The sequence below is a fragment of the Nerophis ophidion genome, linkage group LG24 (genome assembly GCF_033978795.1).
Source record: "Nerophis ophidion isolate RoL-2023_Sa linkage group LG24, RoL_Noph_v1.0, whole genome shotgun sequence".
Taxonomy (NCBI): Eukaryota; Metazoa; Chordata; class Actinopteri; order Syngnathiformes; family Syngnathidae; genus Nerophis; species Nerophis ophidion.
The window spans coordinates 37,317,721-37,336,455 of NC_084634.1; the positions used below are offsets into that span (position 1 = coordinate 37,317,721).

Consider the following 18,735-nt stretch of genomic DNA (forward strand, 5'->3'; position numbering starts at 1 on the left):
GCGCTTAGATGGCAGCATATGTTGTTCCAAAACCTTTATGTACCTTTCAGCATTAATGGTGCCTTCACAGATGTGTAAGTTACCCATGCCTTGGGCACTAATGCACCCCCATACCATCACAGATGCTGGCTTTTCAACTTTGCGTCGACAACAGTCTGGATGGTTCGCCTCCCCTTTGGTCCGGATGACACGATGACAAATATTTCCCCCCAAAAATTGAAATGTGGACTAGTCAGACCACAGAAAGAACACTTTTCCACTTTGCATTAGTCCATCTTAGATGATCTCGGGCCCAGAGAAGCCGGCGACGTTTCTGGATGTTGTTGATAAATGGCTTTTGCTTTGCATAGTAGAGCTTTAACTTACATTTACAGATGTAGCGACAAATTGTATTTAGTGACAGTGGTTTTCTGAAGTGTTCCTGAGCCCATTTGGTGATATCCTTAAGAGATTGATGTCGGTTTTTGATACAGTGCCATCTGAGGGATCGAAGGTCACGGTCATTCAATGTTGGTTTCCGGTCATGCCGCTTACGTGGAGTGACTCCTCCAGATTCTCTGAACCTTTTGATGATATTTTGGACCGTAGATGTTGAAATCCCTAAATTTCTTGCAATTGCACTTTGAGAAACGTTTTTTCTTAAACTATTGGACTATTTTCTCACGCAGTTGTGGACAAAGGGGTGTACCTCGCCCCATCCTTTCTTGTGAAAGACTGAGCATTTTTTGGGAAGCTGTTTTTATACCCAATCATGGCACCCACCTGTTCCCAATTAGCCTGCACACATGTGGGATGTTCCAAATAAGTGTTTGATGAGCATTCCTCAACTTTATCAGTGTTTATTGACCCCTTTCCCAACGTCTTTGTCAAGTGTTGCTGGCATCAAATTCTAAAGTTAATGATTATGTGCACAAAAAAAAATGTTTATCAGTTTGAACATCAAATATGTTGTCTTTGTAGCATATTCAACTGAATATGGGTTGAAAATGATTTGCAAATCATTGTATTCCGTTTATATTTACATCTAACACAATTTCCCAACTCATATGGAAACGAGGTTTTATTATAGTTTCTATTTTTACTTGGAAGAATTGCAACATGTACCCCTTGAGGTTTCTCAGGGACTACCAGTGATCCATTTACCATGCGTTTCATTTCCCTTACTTGTATAATTACCTGGTCTTCAGGTTCCTTTGCCAACACTTTACCAACTTACCAGAGGTCAGAAGTCATGCTTTTCATCATGGGCAAGATCCCTGTCCCTGGTGTTCACCCCTTAATACCTTCTACAGGTTCTGGGTAGGCTTCTCTCACACACAAAGTTCAACAGTTATCAACATATTAATTTGTTTGGTGAGTTTGATGTTTTCATTCTTTTTCAGACCTGAGAGTACTAGGATGATTCAGGTTATGTTACTTAAGTCTTTGGTTCAGGTAAGTCTGCATATTTCTTTGTTTTACCTAGTATAACATATTTGATATGTTTCTCAGGGCATACCAAAGACTGTAAAAAATGGGACCCGCTACCTCCCTGCTTGGCACTCAGCATCAAGGGTTGGAATTGGGGGTTAAATCACCAAAAATGAGTCCGGCGCGCGGCCACTGCTGGTGCTCACTGCTCCCCTCACCTCCCAGGGGGTGATCAAGGGTGATGGGTCAAATGCAGAGAATAATTTCGCCACACCTAGTGTGTGTGTGACAATCATTGGTATTTTTACTTTAACATGTTAATGCTTAACATAAACAGTACTACTGAAAGCATTGATTGATTGAAATTTGATTGAAACTTTTATTAGTGTTTTTTTTAACATGCCTCAAAACAGCAGCCTGGAATTTGTGACATGCTCCCCCTGAGAGAGCATGAGGAGGTTGAGGTGGTTGGGGGGGCAGGGTGTAGGGAGTAGCGGAGGGTGTGTATTTTAATGTCTCCGAAGAGTTAGTGCTGCAAGGGATTCTGGGTATTTGTTTTGATTGATTGAAAATTTTATTAGTAGATTGCATAGTACAGTACATATTCCGTACAATTGCCCACTAAATGGTAACACCCCAATAAGTTTTTCAACTTGTTTAAGTCGGGGTCCACGTAAATCAATTCATGGTCAATAAAAATAATGCAGCGTTGTCCCTTGAAGGACCCATAGCGTCCAGATGACCAAACTTTCACTTTCATCAGTCCTCCATATGTATTTTTTTGTTCATGAAAATTGATCTGGCAGTCATTTCCCCTAATATCAATTAGTTTTTGACTAATTGGTAAATTACTCAAACACTTCTCTTAGTGTTGTCAAAGTTATTTGTTGACAAACCCCAAGATGCAGAGATGGAGGCAGGCATGGAGTGAGCAAACATGATTTTAATATAAATACTAAGACAAAACCAAACAAAGGGTTCAAACCAAAAGCGCGCACGTGGGCGGATAAAAAACAAAAGGCCTAGCGTGGAAGCTAAAAGGTATCTAGCAGAAAACAGAAAAACTGGAAACAGCTAATGGCTAACAAGAAAACAAAAAGCTAGGAGAAAACAAACTATAAATAGCTAACAAAAACAGCTTACCGCTACGACAACCAGGACAAGATGTAGCACGACAGGTAATAGCTGAAATGATGCCAGACACGACAGGTAGCAAAGACACAAGAGTGACATGAGGCAACAACAATACAATGATCCAGCACTGACTGGAAGACAAAGTGGGTACAAATAGGAGCGGGCTGATTGACAACAGGTGTGGCCAGGTGCCAAACAGCCGCAGATGAGGTGACAACAGCACACAGGGAGACAAACAGGAAGCTGAACCAAAATAAGAGCACTTGACAGGAACTAAAGACAGGAGATACTAAACACAGAGGAAACAAAGACAAATGCGGAGGAAAAAACTAAAACATAGACAAACTGTCAGGGGAAAGCCTGACAAGTGTGACGTCATCTATAGAACTGCAGCACTTTTTCCCGCTTAGACAGTATGGCTAAAGGATTATAAAACTATTATTTTGAACATTTAATTGCATGTTTGTGTCGTCCTGGTCCATGATTACTTGAAAACTGATCAGGTAAACATTTGGGGCAAGAAATATATATTAGAGCAGGCCTGGGCAATTATTTTACTTGGGGCGGCCAGATTTAGATGAAAGTGTGTCTCGGGGCCGGTATATCTATTTTTAGGAACACTAATATAAAACCTCACAATAATGATTGAATGCTAAAAACATTATGACAGACCGCCTTAAACAAACGGAATTGAATTAGAATTTTTTTTTTACTGAATGAGACACCCAGAATGTACATGCAAATAAAGAATGTGGAGTTTACAATATTAAATAAGAATAATAAAACACTGAATATTGATAACATATTTTACAATCGACCGAAACGCAACCAAAATGCAACAAACAGTGGAAAAAACCCCACCTACAATCTGAGATATCTCATAGTGACCATAGTAAGTAATTACATGACCATAGTAAGTAATTACATGACCATAGTAAGTAATTAGATGACCATAGTAAGTAATTAGATGACCATAGCAACTAATTAGATGACCATAGCAACTAATTAGATGACCATAGTAAGTTATTAGATGACCATAGTAAGTAATTAGATGACCATAGTAACTAATTAGATGACCATAGTAACTAATTAGATGACCATAGCAACTAATTAGATGACCATAGTAAGTAATTAGATTACCATAGCAACTAATTAGATGACCATAGCAACTAATTAGATGACCATAGCAACTAATTAGATGACCATAGTAACTAATTAGATGACCATAGTAAGTAGTTAGATGACCATAGTAAGTAATTAGATGACCATAGTAAGTAATTAGATGACCATAGTAACTAATTAGATGACCATAGCAACTAATTAGATGACCATAGTAACTAATTAGATGACCATAGTAACTAATTAAATGACCATAGTAACTAATTAGATGACCATAGCAACTAATTACATGACCATAGCAACTAATTAGATGACCATAGTAACTAATTAAATGACCATAGTAACTAATTAGATGACCATAGCAACTAATTAGATGACCATAGTAAGTAATTAGATGACCATAGTAAGTAATTAGATGACCATAGTAACTAATTAGATGACCATAGTAACTAACTAGATGACCATAGCAACTAATTAGATGACCATAGTAACTAATTAGATGACCATAGTAACTAGTGTATGATGCAGATTCCAAGCATTGAAATACTTAGTATAGTTGAAGACTTCCGGTCAGCTACACTTTTCATCTTAAAGATTTAAAAGAATTATTTGGGAATGTCCGGCGGGCCAGATTGAAAAGCTCAATGGCCCGCAGGTCTGTATTAATGAATCACCATTTCTGGACTTTCTTCCTCTTCCATAGACACTATAGCCTGTGTCTCCTCATGCTCTCTGAGCATTTCCTCAAGCATTTTAAGGAAAATATCCGTAGAAGAGGACGTAAAATTTAATACGAGCAGCTTTCTTTCTTTTTCTCTCGTTTTAGCGGCAGAGCTGCTTTTTTTTCCGCTTTTTTTCCCCAGGTTATGACTCAATCTTTCTACCATCAAGGGTGCATCTGATTTTCAGGATCGCACCTGCCTTTTCACTCTTAACTCTTTTCCATCTAAACTTGGACAACAACCTTTCTTCTTCGAAGTCAGAATCGATAAAATTATATCTGCAAATGACATTCCTCCCGCTTGGTCAGTCCCATTTTTGAGGGCGTCAATTTGTCCGGGGAGGTTCGTACTTTCCGCATATAGCTTTCATTTGGAAATGTATCCAGGCTGACCCTTTTTAGTTGTATTTGTACAACATTCATATTTGTCAATTCCTTCAAACTAGCGGTTAGAGTAGGCCTGGGCAATTATTTTTACTCGGGGGCAACATTTGGAGAAAAAAATGTGTCTCGGGGCCGGTATATCTATTTTTAGGAACACTAATACAAAACCTCACAATAATGTCTGACTGGATGCTAAAAACGTTATGACAGACTGCCTTAAAATAAGGTAATGGAATTTTAGATTTTTCTATGAACGATAAAACACTGCATATTGACAAAATATGAACGTCACATCCGCTTTCGATCGACATATTTTACAATCAAGTGAAACGCAACAAAGATGTAACAAACAGGGAAAAATTAACGCGAAGGGTTCCAAATAAACCAATCTACAATCTGATACTGTATATTTGAAATTTGCTTAATTTCCCCGATGGATCAATAAAGTACTTTCTATTCTATTCTATTCTATATATCACGAATCTTTAGAACTTTGTTGTGAAAATCTCCTTCCTCGTCTGTGGAAACGCTTCCCGCCCACACTGCTTGGTGCCTCGTCTGAGCTGCTGTGATTTAGATTAACATAGTAACTATTTAGATTACCATACTAACTGGTAGCGTATATAATCCATAGGCGCAGTATCCAACCATTGAAATACTTTGTATAGTTAAAGACTTCCGGTCATTAGAAAACATGAGTGCACATCATAGGGGCAGCTACACTTTCCATCTTAAAGATCTAAAAAAATGATTTAGGGATGTACGGCGGGCCAGATTGAAAAGCTCAACGGGCCGCTTGTGGCCCCCGGGCCTTAATTTTCCCAGGTCTGGGTTAGAGTGTCCGCCCTGAGATGAATAGGTTCTGAGTTTAAACCAGTGTTAATTTTGTTGACGAAAAATTTTCATCATAGTTATCGTCAACGACCTTTTTTTTCCTGACTAAAACGAGACAATAACTAAATAAAAAATAATTTACGTGGACTAAGACGATGACGAGGTGTATTGACATATTCGTCAACGAATAAAAACGAGACGAAAATGTCTGCCAGAGACGAGATCCAATCGGAACTCATTTCGTTAGGAAGAGGCGGGAGGAGTTGGGAAGAGAACCAATCAGAGCGACGTGGTAAGAAAGTTACGTAAACGTAGTTTGCATTTGAGACTGACTGAATGTGCTGCAGAAGACAACATGTCAACGCCGGGGAGGAAGAGGAGAGAGAACACATGGGGAAATTTTATATTTGACGTCAAAGATAAAAAGACGCAGTGTAAGAAATGCAGCGCGAGGATTACGGGGAAAAACACAACAAACTTGAAGCGACATTTACAATCGAATCACCCTGAAATCCACACACAGGTAAGCATTTTTTACAACATACAACTCACTCGACTTTATCTCGTTTATTACACGGCTTACTCGTGAAATACTAAATTTGAGACATGATTTTTATCAAAATACGACTCGTATCGGTGATTTTTCCGCTGTTTTGCTTTGACTTTCAGAAATTGAAGGGAAAGTTTACATCTTACCCTTTAGTCGACTAAATCTACTGTAAAATTTCGTCGACTATAATCTTATGATATTTCCTCAACTAAAACTAGACTAAAACTAAAACAATTTAAATAACTAAGTTATGACTAAAACTAAATTAAATTTTAGTCAAAAGACTACAACTAAAACTAAATCAAATTTTGCTGTCAAAATTAACACTGGTTTAAACCCCCTCTGAGTCATACCAAACACTATAAAAATAGGAGCCATTACCTCCCTGCTTGGCACTCAGCATTAAGGGTTGGAATTGGGGGTTAAACCACCAAAAATGATTCCCGGGCGCGGCCCCCGCTGCTGCCCACTGCTCCCCTCACCCCCCCAGGGGGTGATCAAGGGTGATGGGTCAAATGCAGAGAATAATTTTGCCACACCTAGTGTGTGTGTGGCAATCATTGGTACTTGAACTTTAAATTATGCCCAAAAATATGATTCGGGATAAAGGTGCTACCAAAACACATGCTGCACAATATGAAATTGCCTCCAGCAGTGACGTGCTGTCAGGGGAGGCAAGTGAGGCAGTGCCTCACCTTGCCACCAGGAGGGGTAAAAGGCTTAACTATGAGATGTTAAAAAAACAGAGTAATAAAAAAAGTTAGAGTATTTCTCTTTTGGTCTATGCTTCTATGTGATTTTGGTGTGGTTCCTGTATATTTGTTTAATTTTCATGGTCAAAATAGCGGAAATTCTGTGTTTCCTGATCAAAATAACGCAGCAGACCCGAAGTGAGGCAGACATAATCGGTGCCTCCACGGCTACAGACAAAGTGTATTGAGCGTGTGCGTGAGGGGGCGCGTGCTTGATGCCACGGGAAAAAGGCAGGCCATGAGGCAGCAAGTACCTCTGCCTCAAAGTGGGGGGCGATATATTGTTCAATGCCTCAGCAGTAATCTGACTCCCCACACTGGGAGAAATGGGGGCGCTAAAGCTAGCAGACACATGTCTTTCCAGCAGAAGCCAGCCTTTTTTCCTTTCTTTTTAAAAAAAATGTATTTATAACAAACATGGCATTTTTATTAGAGTAAGCCAGCGTTTGTGGGTTTTATTGCTGCTTCAGGTACAAATACACTCACAATACTTCATTTATTTTGTAAAAATAAAATGGGACCAAAAAGTATTTTATAACAACTTTGTCAAACGATAATATTATTGTGATAAGGTTTTATGAAAGCAACTTCCTCCCTTCGTTTTCCTGTTATTCTAATGTGCAACCTAAATCAACAATGGTTAGAACTGCTCATACGAATTTAACTAGGCAAGGCAATGCAACTTTATTCGTATAGCACTTTTCATACACAAGGCAGACTCAAAAGTGCTTCACAGACAACAAAGTGAAGTGAAAGAAAATAAAAGCAAAATTAAAATGCAGACAATAAAAATAAAAACAGTGCGGACGTTAAAAGATTAAAAGATTTAGCTGAAAGCTAAGGTGAACATAAAAGTTTTCAGTCTAGTTTTAAAAGCAGTCAGAGTTAGGGAAAGTCTGACATCTTCAGGAAGTTTATTCCAGTATTTGTTGCATAGTGACTGAATGATGCTCTCCCTTGATTTGAGTTTACTCTGGGAACCACTAACAGATTGGTCTCAGAAGATCTTAGTGATCTAGAGGGCTTATATAGTGGGAGCATATCAGTGATATACTTCGGCCCGAGACCATCTAGTGATTTATATGTGAGCAGGAGGATTTTGAAATCAATTCTCTGATGTACAGGGAGTCAATGTAAGGATTTAAGAATTGGTGTAATGTGCTCACATTTTTTGGTCTTTGTTAGAACTCTAGCAGCAGCGTTCTGAACAAGCTGTAGCTGCCTGACAGTGTTTTGGGGGAAGACCTGCAAGGAGACCATTACAATAGTCTAGCCCAGTGGTTCTCAAATGGGGGTACGCGTACCCCTGGGGTACTTGAAGGTATGCCAAGGGGTACTTGAGATTTTTCAAAAATATTCTAAAAATAGCAACAATTCAAAAATCCTTTATAAATATATTTATTGAATAATACTTCCAACAAAATATGAATGTAAGTTCATAAACTGTGAAAAGAAATGCAACAATGCAATATTCAGTGTTGACAGCTAGACTTTTTGTGGACATGTTCCATAAATATTGATGTTAAAGATTTCTTTTTTTGTGAAGAAATGTTTAGAATGAAGTTAATGAATCCAGATGGATCTCTGTTACAATCCCCAAAGAGGGCACTTTAAGTTGATGATTACTTCTATGTGTAGAAATCTTTATTTTTATATCTTTTTTTCCAAATGAGCAATATTTTGCACTGTTATACAATTCAATAAATCAGAAACTGATGAAATAGTGCTGTATTTTACTTCTTTATTGCATTTTTTCAACCAAAAATGCTTTGCTCTGATTAGGGGGTACTTGAATTTAAAAAAATTTCACAAGGGGGTACATCACTGAAAAAAGGTTGAGAACCACTGGTCTAGCCTACTGGTAATAAAGTCATGTACAAGTTTTTCTAAGTCTTGAGCTGACATGAGCCCTCTAAGTCTTGTTACATTTTTGAGGAGATAGTAGGCCGATTTTGTTACTGATTTGATGTGACTGTCGAAATGTAAATCAGAATCTAAAATAACCCCAAGATTTCTGGCTTTATTTGAGGTTTTCAGGGACAGTGATTGAAGTTGTTGGATGACTTTAAACCGTCGGTGTCAAACTCTGGCCCGCGGGCCAAATCTGGCCCGCCGTGTAATTTAATTTGGCCCTTGAGGCAATATCAATTTAGCATTAGAGCTGGCCCGCCGGTGTTACAGCGTCGGTGCCGCTGTAACACCGCATCCACCGCTAATACTCATACTTGCAAACCCTCCTAATTTTCCCGGTAGACTCCCGAAGTTCAGTGCCCCTCCCGAAAATCTCCCGGGGCAACCATTCTCCCGAATTTCTACCGATTTCCACCTGGACAACTATATTGGGGGCGTGCATTTAAGGCACTGCCTTTAGCGTTCTCTACAACCTGTCGTCACATCCGCTTTTCCTCCATACTAACAGCGTGGCACATATTTGTGGCTTTCACACACACACACACACACACACACACACACACACACACACACACACACACACAAGTGAATGCAAGCATACTTGGTCAACGGCCATACAGGTCACACTGAGGGTGGCCGTATAAACAACTTTAGCACTGTTACAAATATGCGCCACTGTGAACCCACACCAAACAAGAATGACAAACACGTTTCAGGAGAACATCCGCACCGTCACACAACAGAACAAATACCCAGAATCCCTTGCAGCATTAACTCTACCAGGAAACTTCCAGCAAACTGACCAATAATTAACGTTTTATTCATGCATTTTCTCTTACTACTTCAAGGCTTGAATGTTTGGTTCGTTCATTATTATTTTATTTTCAAATGTGTTATTAGCCTGTGGAAAAAATGTCATATTTACCTCAGAAGATTGCAAATATAAAAAAAAAGGCATTACATTTTTATTATAATTGTATTTGATATGCCATTGATATTTTTTTTATTTATTATTATTATTATTTGAAACTGGATTTTGCATGTCACTAAAGTTATATATGAATATTTAATGCAAAACTTGTTTGGGTCCCTATTTAATGTTTAATTTATTCAACCTTGGCCCACGGCTTTGTTCCGTTTAAAATTTTGGCCCACTCTGTATTTGAGTGTGACACCTCAGCTTTAAACCTTTCTTTTTTAGCACCAAAAACAATTATCTCAGTTTTATCTTCATTTAGTTGTAGGAAATGTTGGTGCATCCAGTTTTTGACTTGCTCAATGCACTGGCGCAGAAGATCCAAGGGGCGATAGTCATTTGGTGATAGCGCTACATAGATTTGGGTGTCATCGGCATAGCAATGATGGTCAATGTTATTATTCTGCATGGTTTGTCCTAGTGGGAGCATATAGATGTTAAAGGGGAACATTATCACAATTTCAAAAGGGTTAAAAACAATAAAAATCAGTTCCCAGTGGCTTGTTGTATTTTTTGAAGTTTTTTTCAAAATTTTACCGGTCTCAGAATATCCCTAAATAAAGCTTTAAAGTGCCCTATTTTCGCTATCTTCGAAACCACTATCCATTTCCCTGTGACGTCACACAGTGCTGCCAATGTAAACAAACAATGGGAATACCACAGCAAGATATAGCGACATTAGCTCGGATTCAAACTCGGATTTCAGCGACTTAAGCGATTCAACAGATTACGCATGTATTGAAACAGATGGTTGGAGTATGAAAGTATTGAAGAAGAAACTGAAACTATTGAGCGACTAGCTATTGACGCTATTCATAGCCATAGCATGGCCGAATAGCTGCGTTAGCATCGCCGGTAAAATGGCGGACCAAAAGATCAGGACTTTCGCATCTTTTGAAACTGGAGCAACTTAAATCCATCAATTGGTAAGTGTTTTTTTCGCATTAAATGTGGGTGGAAGGAAACGTAATATTGTTGCAAATGCATCTGCAGTTTAGCCATACATCTCTGTGCCATGTCTGCTTTAGCACCGCCGGTAAATAGCATGTTAGCATCGATTAGCGTAGCATGTTAGCATCTGGCAGTCAACATCAACAAAACTCACCTTTGTGATTTAGTTGACTTTATCGTTGCAAATGCATCTGCAGGTTATCCATACATCTCTGTGCCATGTCTGTCTTAGCATCGCCGGTAAAATGTGGAGACACTCAGGCACATTCAAAGGGGATCTGGCGGCAGACATTTTCGCATCTTCGGGCCAGTGGTGCAACTTGAATCCCTCCCTGTTAGTGTTGTTACACCCTCCGACAACACACCGTTGAGGCATGCTGTCTCCAGGGTTCCAAAAAATAGTCCAAAAAACGGAAAATAACAGAGCTGAGACCCGGTGTTTGTAATGTGTAGAAAATGAAAATGGCGGGTGTGTTCTGACGTCATCGCAAAAAGAGCGATAAACAGAAAGGCGTTTAGTTCGCCAAAATTCACCCATTTAGAGTTCAGAAATCGGTTAAAAAAATAGATGGTCTTTTTTCTGCACCATCAAGGTATATATTGACGCTTACATAGGTCCGGTGATAATGTTCCCCTTTAGATAAAGTCGGCCACACGATTGAACCTTGGGGGACTCCACACGTTACGTTGGTTGGTTCTGATACAAACTAAATAGTTCCTGTCTTGTAGATATGACTTGAACCAGCTTAAAACTGTGCCTGAGATCCCTACCCTAAGTTAAAGAAAAACTCCAAAGGTGGGGACGGCGTGGCGAAGTTGGGAGAGTGGCTGTGCCAGCAACCTGACGGTTCCTGGTTCAATCCCCACCTCCTACCAACCTCGTCACGATCTCTTGTGTCCTTGAGCAAGACACTTCACCCATGCTCCTGATGGTTCGTGGTTAGGGCCTTGCATGGCAGCTCCCGCTATCAGTGTGTGAATGTGTGTGTGTATGGGTGAATGTGGAAATAGTGTCAAAGCGCTTTGAGTACCTTGAAGGTAGAAAAGCGCTATACAAGTATAACCCATTTACCATTTATGTATCTATGCCTCACCTGGTGCATAGTTCACCACACGTCACTGGCCTCCAGTCTTCTGTAGGTGACGTCAGCAGGCTGATGCAGGCCCACTAACATTTTGGAGCTAAATGTGGACACTCTAAAATGTGCTGAAACTCATTAGAAAACAAGTCTAAAATATCTTCCCTTGACATCATGTGTATGAAATAAGTCAATCTTGTCAGCATTACAATGGCCCTTCAATACTCGTTTTTTCCATATTTTACAAAGGTGACTGCAGGTTTCCAGACCACCAATATGCTGACCGCTCTTCCCAGCTCTTTCTTGGAGCCTCTGCTGTCTTTCTCCCTAACCGAGGACCCGGAGGTCCGACTGCTGGTGCTCCACATACTTCTTAGTCTCATTGACCGGCATGACAACAAGCCCAAATTCTCTAACATCAGGTGCGTATGCGATGCTTACGTCACAGATTCAGAGCTTGAGACGTTTGTCACACTTACCAGACTTTACGTCGCTTTGCTTTGCAGCATTATTACGGACATCTCTGTGCTGAAACTGAAAGTTGACAAGTGTTCCAGACAGGATAACTTGTTTATGAAAAAGGTAACGCTGACATAAACACATCAAGACGGCTCTATTTGATTATGTCTGAATGCTCCCTTTGCTTTTTCAGCATGGCCAGCAGCTATATAGACACATTTACCTGGGCTGCAAAGAGCAGAGCAGTGGCCGGCAGCACTACGAGAGTCTCTTTGCCTTACTGGGTCTTCTCAGCGTTGAGCTCGCCAATGAAGAAGTCGTCGTGGACCTCATTCGCCTGGCGCTGGCTCTCCAGGTATATATATCATTTGAACAAAACACAAAAGCTTTGAAATGTAAGTTTCTATGGGTGTTCCTTCCGGATCCCTACTAAAGCCTATCTTTCTTGTAGGACCTGGCTCTGTCCACCGATGAGGCACTTCCCATTTATAACCGTTGTGCAGTTCACGCACTTGCTGGTGCCTACCTCAACCTCATCTGCCAGCTCACCACTGTCCCGGCTTTCTGCCAGCACATACATGAGGTTAGGTTTTTACATGTCTCTACAGCAGGGGTCTCAAACTCAATTTACCTGGGGGCCACTGGACGCAGAGTCCGGGTGAGGCTGGGCCGCAAGAAAAGATTTCTTAAAAAAGTTTGCATACTCCTCAGTATGTCTCGTTGTATAATGACGTTTCAAATTGTATTCCTTTTGCACCGCAACTTTCTGTGTGCAAATAAGAAACGTGCTTAGTGCATCTCCCACTTTTCCTGGAATTGTCTTTGCTCATCACTAACCCTTCTCGTCAATGCAGGCTCTGAAAAATACATGTTTGGGGTTGCGGTCGGTGGAAAAGTGTTATCTGGCGCCATATAGAAATATATGTAGTGTTCATTGTGTGAGGCAATGCAAATTAAACATTAAAAAAAAACATAACGGTTTTAACTGGTCCAGGTTATCGGGGACTGTTATTACTGACGGACAGGTGTTGCAATAAAACCCTCGTCTCCATGGCAACGTCTCTGTCGCTTTCACTCATTTGCCGCTTTTCCAGTAACGCAGGGGTAGGCACCCCAGAATGTTGAAAGAGCCATTTTTGACACAAATAACAACGCTGTCAAGCGCCATTCATATAAAACCAACAATAAACTTTCATATTAAGGTGGGGGCCGCAAAATAACGTCTCGCGTGTCTGAGACCCCTGCTCTACAGGTTTGTACAAACCCCGTTTCCATATGAGTTGGGAAATTGTGTTAGATGTAAATATAAACGGAATACAATGATTTGCAAATCCTCTTCAACCCATATTCATTTGAATATGCTACAAAGACAACATATTTGATGTTCAAACTGATAAACTTATTTATTTATTTTTTTGTAAATAATCATTAACTTTAGAATTTGATGCCACCAATACATGACAAAGAATTTGGGAAAAGTGGCAATAAATATTGATAAAGTTGAGGAATGTTCATCAAACACTTATTTGGAACATCCCACAGGTGTGCAGGCTACTTGGCAACAGGTAGGTGCCATGAATGGGTATAAAAACAGCTTCCCAGAAAATGCTCAGTCTTTCACAAGAAAGGATGGGGCGAGGTACACCCCTTTGTCCACAACTGCGTGAGCAAATAGTCAAACAGTTTAAGAACAACGTTTCTCAAAGTGCAATTGCAAGAAATTTAGGGATTTCAACATCTACGCTCCATAATATCATCAAAAGGTTCAGAGAATCTGGAGAAATCACTCCACGTAAGCGGCATGGCTGGAAACCAATATCGAATGACCGTGACCTTCGATCCCTCAGACGGCACTGTATCAAAAATCTACATCAATCTCTAAAGGATATCACCACATGGGCTCAGGAACACTTCAGAAAACCACTGTCACTAAATACAGTTCGTCGCTACATCTGAAGTGCAAGTTAAAGCTCTGCCATGCAAAGCGAAAGCCATTTTGCCAACAACATCCAGAAACGCCGCCGGCTTCTCTGGGCCTGGGATCCTCTAAGATGGACTAATGCAAAGTGGAAAAATGTTCTGTGGTCTGACAAGTCCAAATTTCAAATTGTTTTTGGAAATATTCGACATTGTGTCATCCGGACCAAAGGGGAAGCGAACCATCCAGACTGTTATCGACGCAAAGTTTAAAAGCCAGCATCTGTGATGGTATGGGGGTGCATTAGTGCCCAAGGCATGGGTAACTTACACATCTGTGAAGGCACCATTAATGCTAAAAGGTACATACGGGTTTTGGAACAACATATGCTGCCATCTAAGCGCCGTTTTTTCATGGACGCCCCTGCTTATTTCAGCAAGACCATGCCAAGCCACATTCAGCACGTGTTACAAAAAAGAGTGCGGAGACTTTCCTGGCCCGTCTGCAGTCCAGACCTGTCTCCCATCAAAAAATGTGTGGCGCATTATGAAGCGTAAAATACGACAACGGAGACCCCGGACTGTTGAACGACTGAAGCTCTACATAAAACATGAATGGGAAAGAATTCCACTTTCAAAGCTTCAACAATTAGTTTCCTCAGTTCCCAAACGTTTGAGTGTTGTTAGAAGAAAAGGTGATGTAACACAGTGGTGAACATGCCCTTTCCCAACTACTTTGGCACGTGTTGCAGCCATGAAATTTTAAGTTAATTATTATTTGCCAAAAAAAAATAAAGTTGGTGAGTTTGAACATCAAATATGTTGTCTTTGTGGTGCATTCAATTGAATATGGGTTGAAAAGGATTTGCAAATCATTGTATTCTGTTTATATTTACATCTAACACAATTTCCCAACTCATATGGAAACAGGGTTTGTACTCTTTGCTCACCTTTTTATATAACACACTCCTCTCTCTCCAGGTAATCGAGGCGAGACAGAAGGAAAGTCCATACCTGTTGCCTGAAGATGTCTTTATTGATCTGCCCAGGTAAGCACAAGCTACATGCCTTGTCTGACACAACAGTGATAGATACAATTCACAGTGAATAAGCAGTCAGGAATAGGTGTATTTTGAGTCTTGATTTGAAGAGGGAAATTGAGTCCATATTGCAAAAGCCTGGGGGTAGAGTGTTCAAAATATGAGGGGCTGAGCAGCTGAAGGTTCGGGCCCCTATTGTGGACGGTCTATTCAAGGGGACGGTGAGATGGATGGATGATGAAGATTTTAGGGAAAGTGAGGGCATGGCAACATGGAGCAAGTCCGAAAAATATATGACCGACAAGGTTATGGATAGGTTTAAAATTGAGGAAGATTATTTTAAATTTGACAGTATTTGATGGGTAACCGCATCGCCGGCAGTAAGTCGAACACATTTCCAGTGAGGGTTGGACTCCGCCAAGGCTGTCCTTTGTCACCCATTCTGTTCATAACTTTTATGGACAGAATTTCTAGGCGCAGTCAAGGCGTTGAGGGGTTCCGGTTTGGTGACCGCGGGATTAGGTCTCTACTTTTTGCAGATGATGTAGTCCTGATGGCTTCATCTGACCGAGATCTTCAGCTCTCACTGGATCGGTTCGCAGCCGAGTGTGAAGCGACCGGAATGAGAATCAGCACCTCCAAGTCCGAGTCCATGGTTCTCGCCTGGAAAAGGGTGGAATGCCATCTCCGGGTTGGGGAGGAGACCCTGCCCCAAGTGGAGGAGTTCAAGTACCTAGGAGTCTTGTTCACGAGTGGGGGAAGAGTGGATCGTGAGATCGACAGGCGGATCGGTGCGGCGTCTTCAGTAATGCGGACGTTGTAGCGATCCGTTGTGGTGAAGAAGGAGCTGAGCCGGAAGGCAAAGCTCTCAATTTACCGGTCGATCTACGTTCCCATCCTCACCTATGGTCATGAGCTTTGGGTCATGACCGAAAGGATAAGATCACGGGTACAAGCGGCCGAAATGAGTTTCCTCCGCCGTGTGGCGGGTCTCTCCCTTAGAGATAGGGTGAGAAGCTCTGCCATCCGGGAGGAACTCAAAGTAAAGCCGCTGCTCCTTCACATCGAGAGGAGCCAGATGAGGTGGTTCGGGCAACTGGTCAGGATGCCACCCGAATGCCTCCCTAGGGAGGTGTTTAGGGCACGTCCAACCGGTAGGAGGCCACGGGGAAGACCCAGGACACGTTGGGAAGACTATGTCTCCCGGCTGGCCTGGGAACGCCTCGGGATCCCCCGGGAAGAGCTAGACGAAGTGGCTGGGGAGAGGGAAGTCTGGGTTTCCCTGCTTAGGCTGTTGCCCCCGCGACCCGACCTCGGATAAGCGGAAGAAGATGGATGGATGGATGATGGGTAACCAGTGGAGTTGCTGCAGAACAGGGGTGATGTGCTGGATTGAAGGGGTTCTGGTGATTATCCGGGAAGCAGAGTTCTGGAGAAACTGAAAGTGATGTGCGAGGGAGACCAAAAAGGGGAGAGTTGCAGGAGTCCAAGCGAGAGGTGAGAAAGTTATGAACCAGTATAACAAGCGTAAGGGATTGGCAAAGGTGATTGATCCATCCATTTTCTACCGCTTATTTCCATTGGAGTCGCGGGGGGCGCTGGTGCCTATCTCAGCTACAATCGGGCGGAAGGCGGGTAAACCCTGGACAAGTCGCCACCTCATCGCAGGATTAATATTGCGCGGATAAAAGTAATAAGACTTTTCCTTCACGTAGCAGTTGCTAACACTTTTGTTCACTTCCTGTTTTCAACTTATTCACAATATACTCCATAAGTAATAACATTCAAAAGAAATAATAGATTAATTAAGTCAGTGAAGTCAGTTAAATTTCATATGGTCAGATGAATTAGATTATGTAGAAAATGAATGGATGGATGGAATAAATTCAGAATGTTTATCATTGTTCTTCTTCTTTGTCAATCATCATCATCGGCGGTCACTCGAAGCGAGTATGACGATCCTCCTGGTAGGGGTGTATCCCTTTTATGGAGGATGCCTGTGCAGGACTTAGTTTAACGTAGGGAGACTGGTGCACAGACAGTCAAGACACGACCCTTGTCAGATCTGGGTCAGGGTCCAGTGGCATGGAGTCCAAGACGACAGCAACACACAGGGTCTTTTCTGCTGCAGCCTTCCTCCGCCGTTTTGGTCTCGGGTTGTTATTTCCCCATAACTGGATGTGGGGGTGCCTTCTTCTGCCATCGCAGCCGTTGTGGTGGTTCATAAATCTACCGTCTTCTGCCTGCTCCGCCGTTGAGGTCTTCACCGTATCCCTGGCTAAGAGGACAGTCAGGTACTAGGCCTTTGCCAAGGGCCACCTGGGGTAACATTAGTAAAGGGGTTAAGCTTCTAGTGCCCCAAGAGGAGCCTCCACTGCCAGATGCACTTTAACGTCATGCCCAGGACATCAATATCAATACAACAAGAGCACTTAACTGTTTTTAGGAATTTTCTGCAAAAATGTTCTTCTCCCACGTTGCAAAAACTGAAATCGAAGTAAGATAAAATGTCTCAAATAAGGCTGATATTTGCTTATTTTCTGTCTAAGATCATTTTTCTCACTAAGCAGATTTTATGTTAGTGTTTTGCTTGTTTGAATGATTTTGGTCCTAAATGATGTTCTGTGTTGGCCCTGCGATGAGGTGGCGACTTGTCCAGGGTGTACCCCGCCTTCCGCTCGATTGTAGCTGAGATAGGCGCCAGCGCCCCCCGCAACTCCAAAAGGGAATAAGCGGTAGAAAATGGATGGATGGATGGATGATGTCAGTAAGATATTACAACTTGTTGCTGAGATGTGATGACCTATATTGAGTAAAACATGCTTGAAACTAGAATATCCACTTTTGCAAAGCTGTGTCATCAACACTCACAAGTATAAAACTGATTTTTCAAAGTAACTATTTCTTATTTCAAGTATAAAAAAAAAAGTCATCATTTTGACAGGATTGTGTCTCATAATTAAAACAGATGACAGCCAAATGGACTTTGCTGTTTTATTTTCAATGAAACAAGAGAAAATAGGTCCTCATATAGTAGTACAGTTGGCACAGTACAGTAAAATGACAGTTCATATTTAAACATTTAACATTTCTATTTTGAACAGATAGTTCATGCACATTCAGATAAATTCCTCAAAATTACAATTAAAAAAATGTTGCTGTATATATGTGCACTAATTGACTGAAAGAGCCAGCACTGACGTGCGATGATGTCGTGTTGTCGATGGAAAAATGCATTTTTAGACTATATGATTTGCCTGAGCGGCTAGGAGACCCCGAGAGTAACAAGCGGTTACCTTGTTGCCTTTCCATTAAGAACAATAAATGAGTTTTTAGTACAAGTTTGCTGGTTTCAAGAAATGTAATGCTGAGCACATATCATTATATCAAGATAATGGCACTAGCATTTACTACATTTAAGAATATATTTCAACATATTGAGCAAAAAGGTCCAATTTTTTTTATCAAGAATAGTGCACTTGTTATTAGTGACAATAT

General features: G+C 41.1%; 1 protein-coding gene across 2 annotated transcripts in view; it reads left to right on the top strand.

The window, feature by feature from the left end:
* LOC133541917 (protein EFR3 homolog B) overlaps nucleotides 1–18,735 on the top strand; it is a 126,800-nt gene that overhangs the window by 92,609 nt on the left and 15,456 nt on the right. For both annotated transcript variants that reach the window (XM_061885640.1, XM_061885641.1), the window contains exons 11-17: nucleotides 1,188–1,299; nucleotides 1,383–1,434; nucleotides 12,071–12,243; nucleotides 12,328–12,403; nucleotides 12,474–12,635; nucleotides 12,732–12,863; nucleotides 15,179–15,246. In XM_061885640.1, the coding sequence (XP_061741624.1) occupies nucleotides 1,188–1,299; nucleotides 1,383–1,434; nucleotides 12,071–12,243; nucleotides 12,328–12,403; nucleotides 12,474–12,635; nucleotides 12,732–12,863; nucleotides 15,179–15,246 (775 nt within the window). The remainder of the gene's footprint in view (nucleotides 1–1,187; nucleotides 1,300–1,382; nucleotides 1,435–12,070; nucleotides 12,244–12,327; nucleotides 12,404–12,473; nucleotides 12,636–12,731; nucleotides 12,864–15,178; nucleotides 15,247–18,735) is intronic.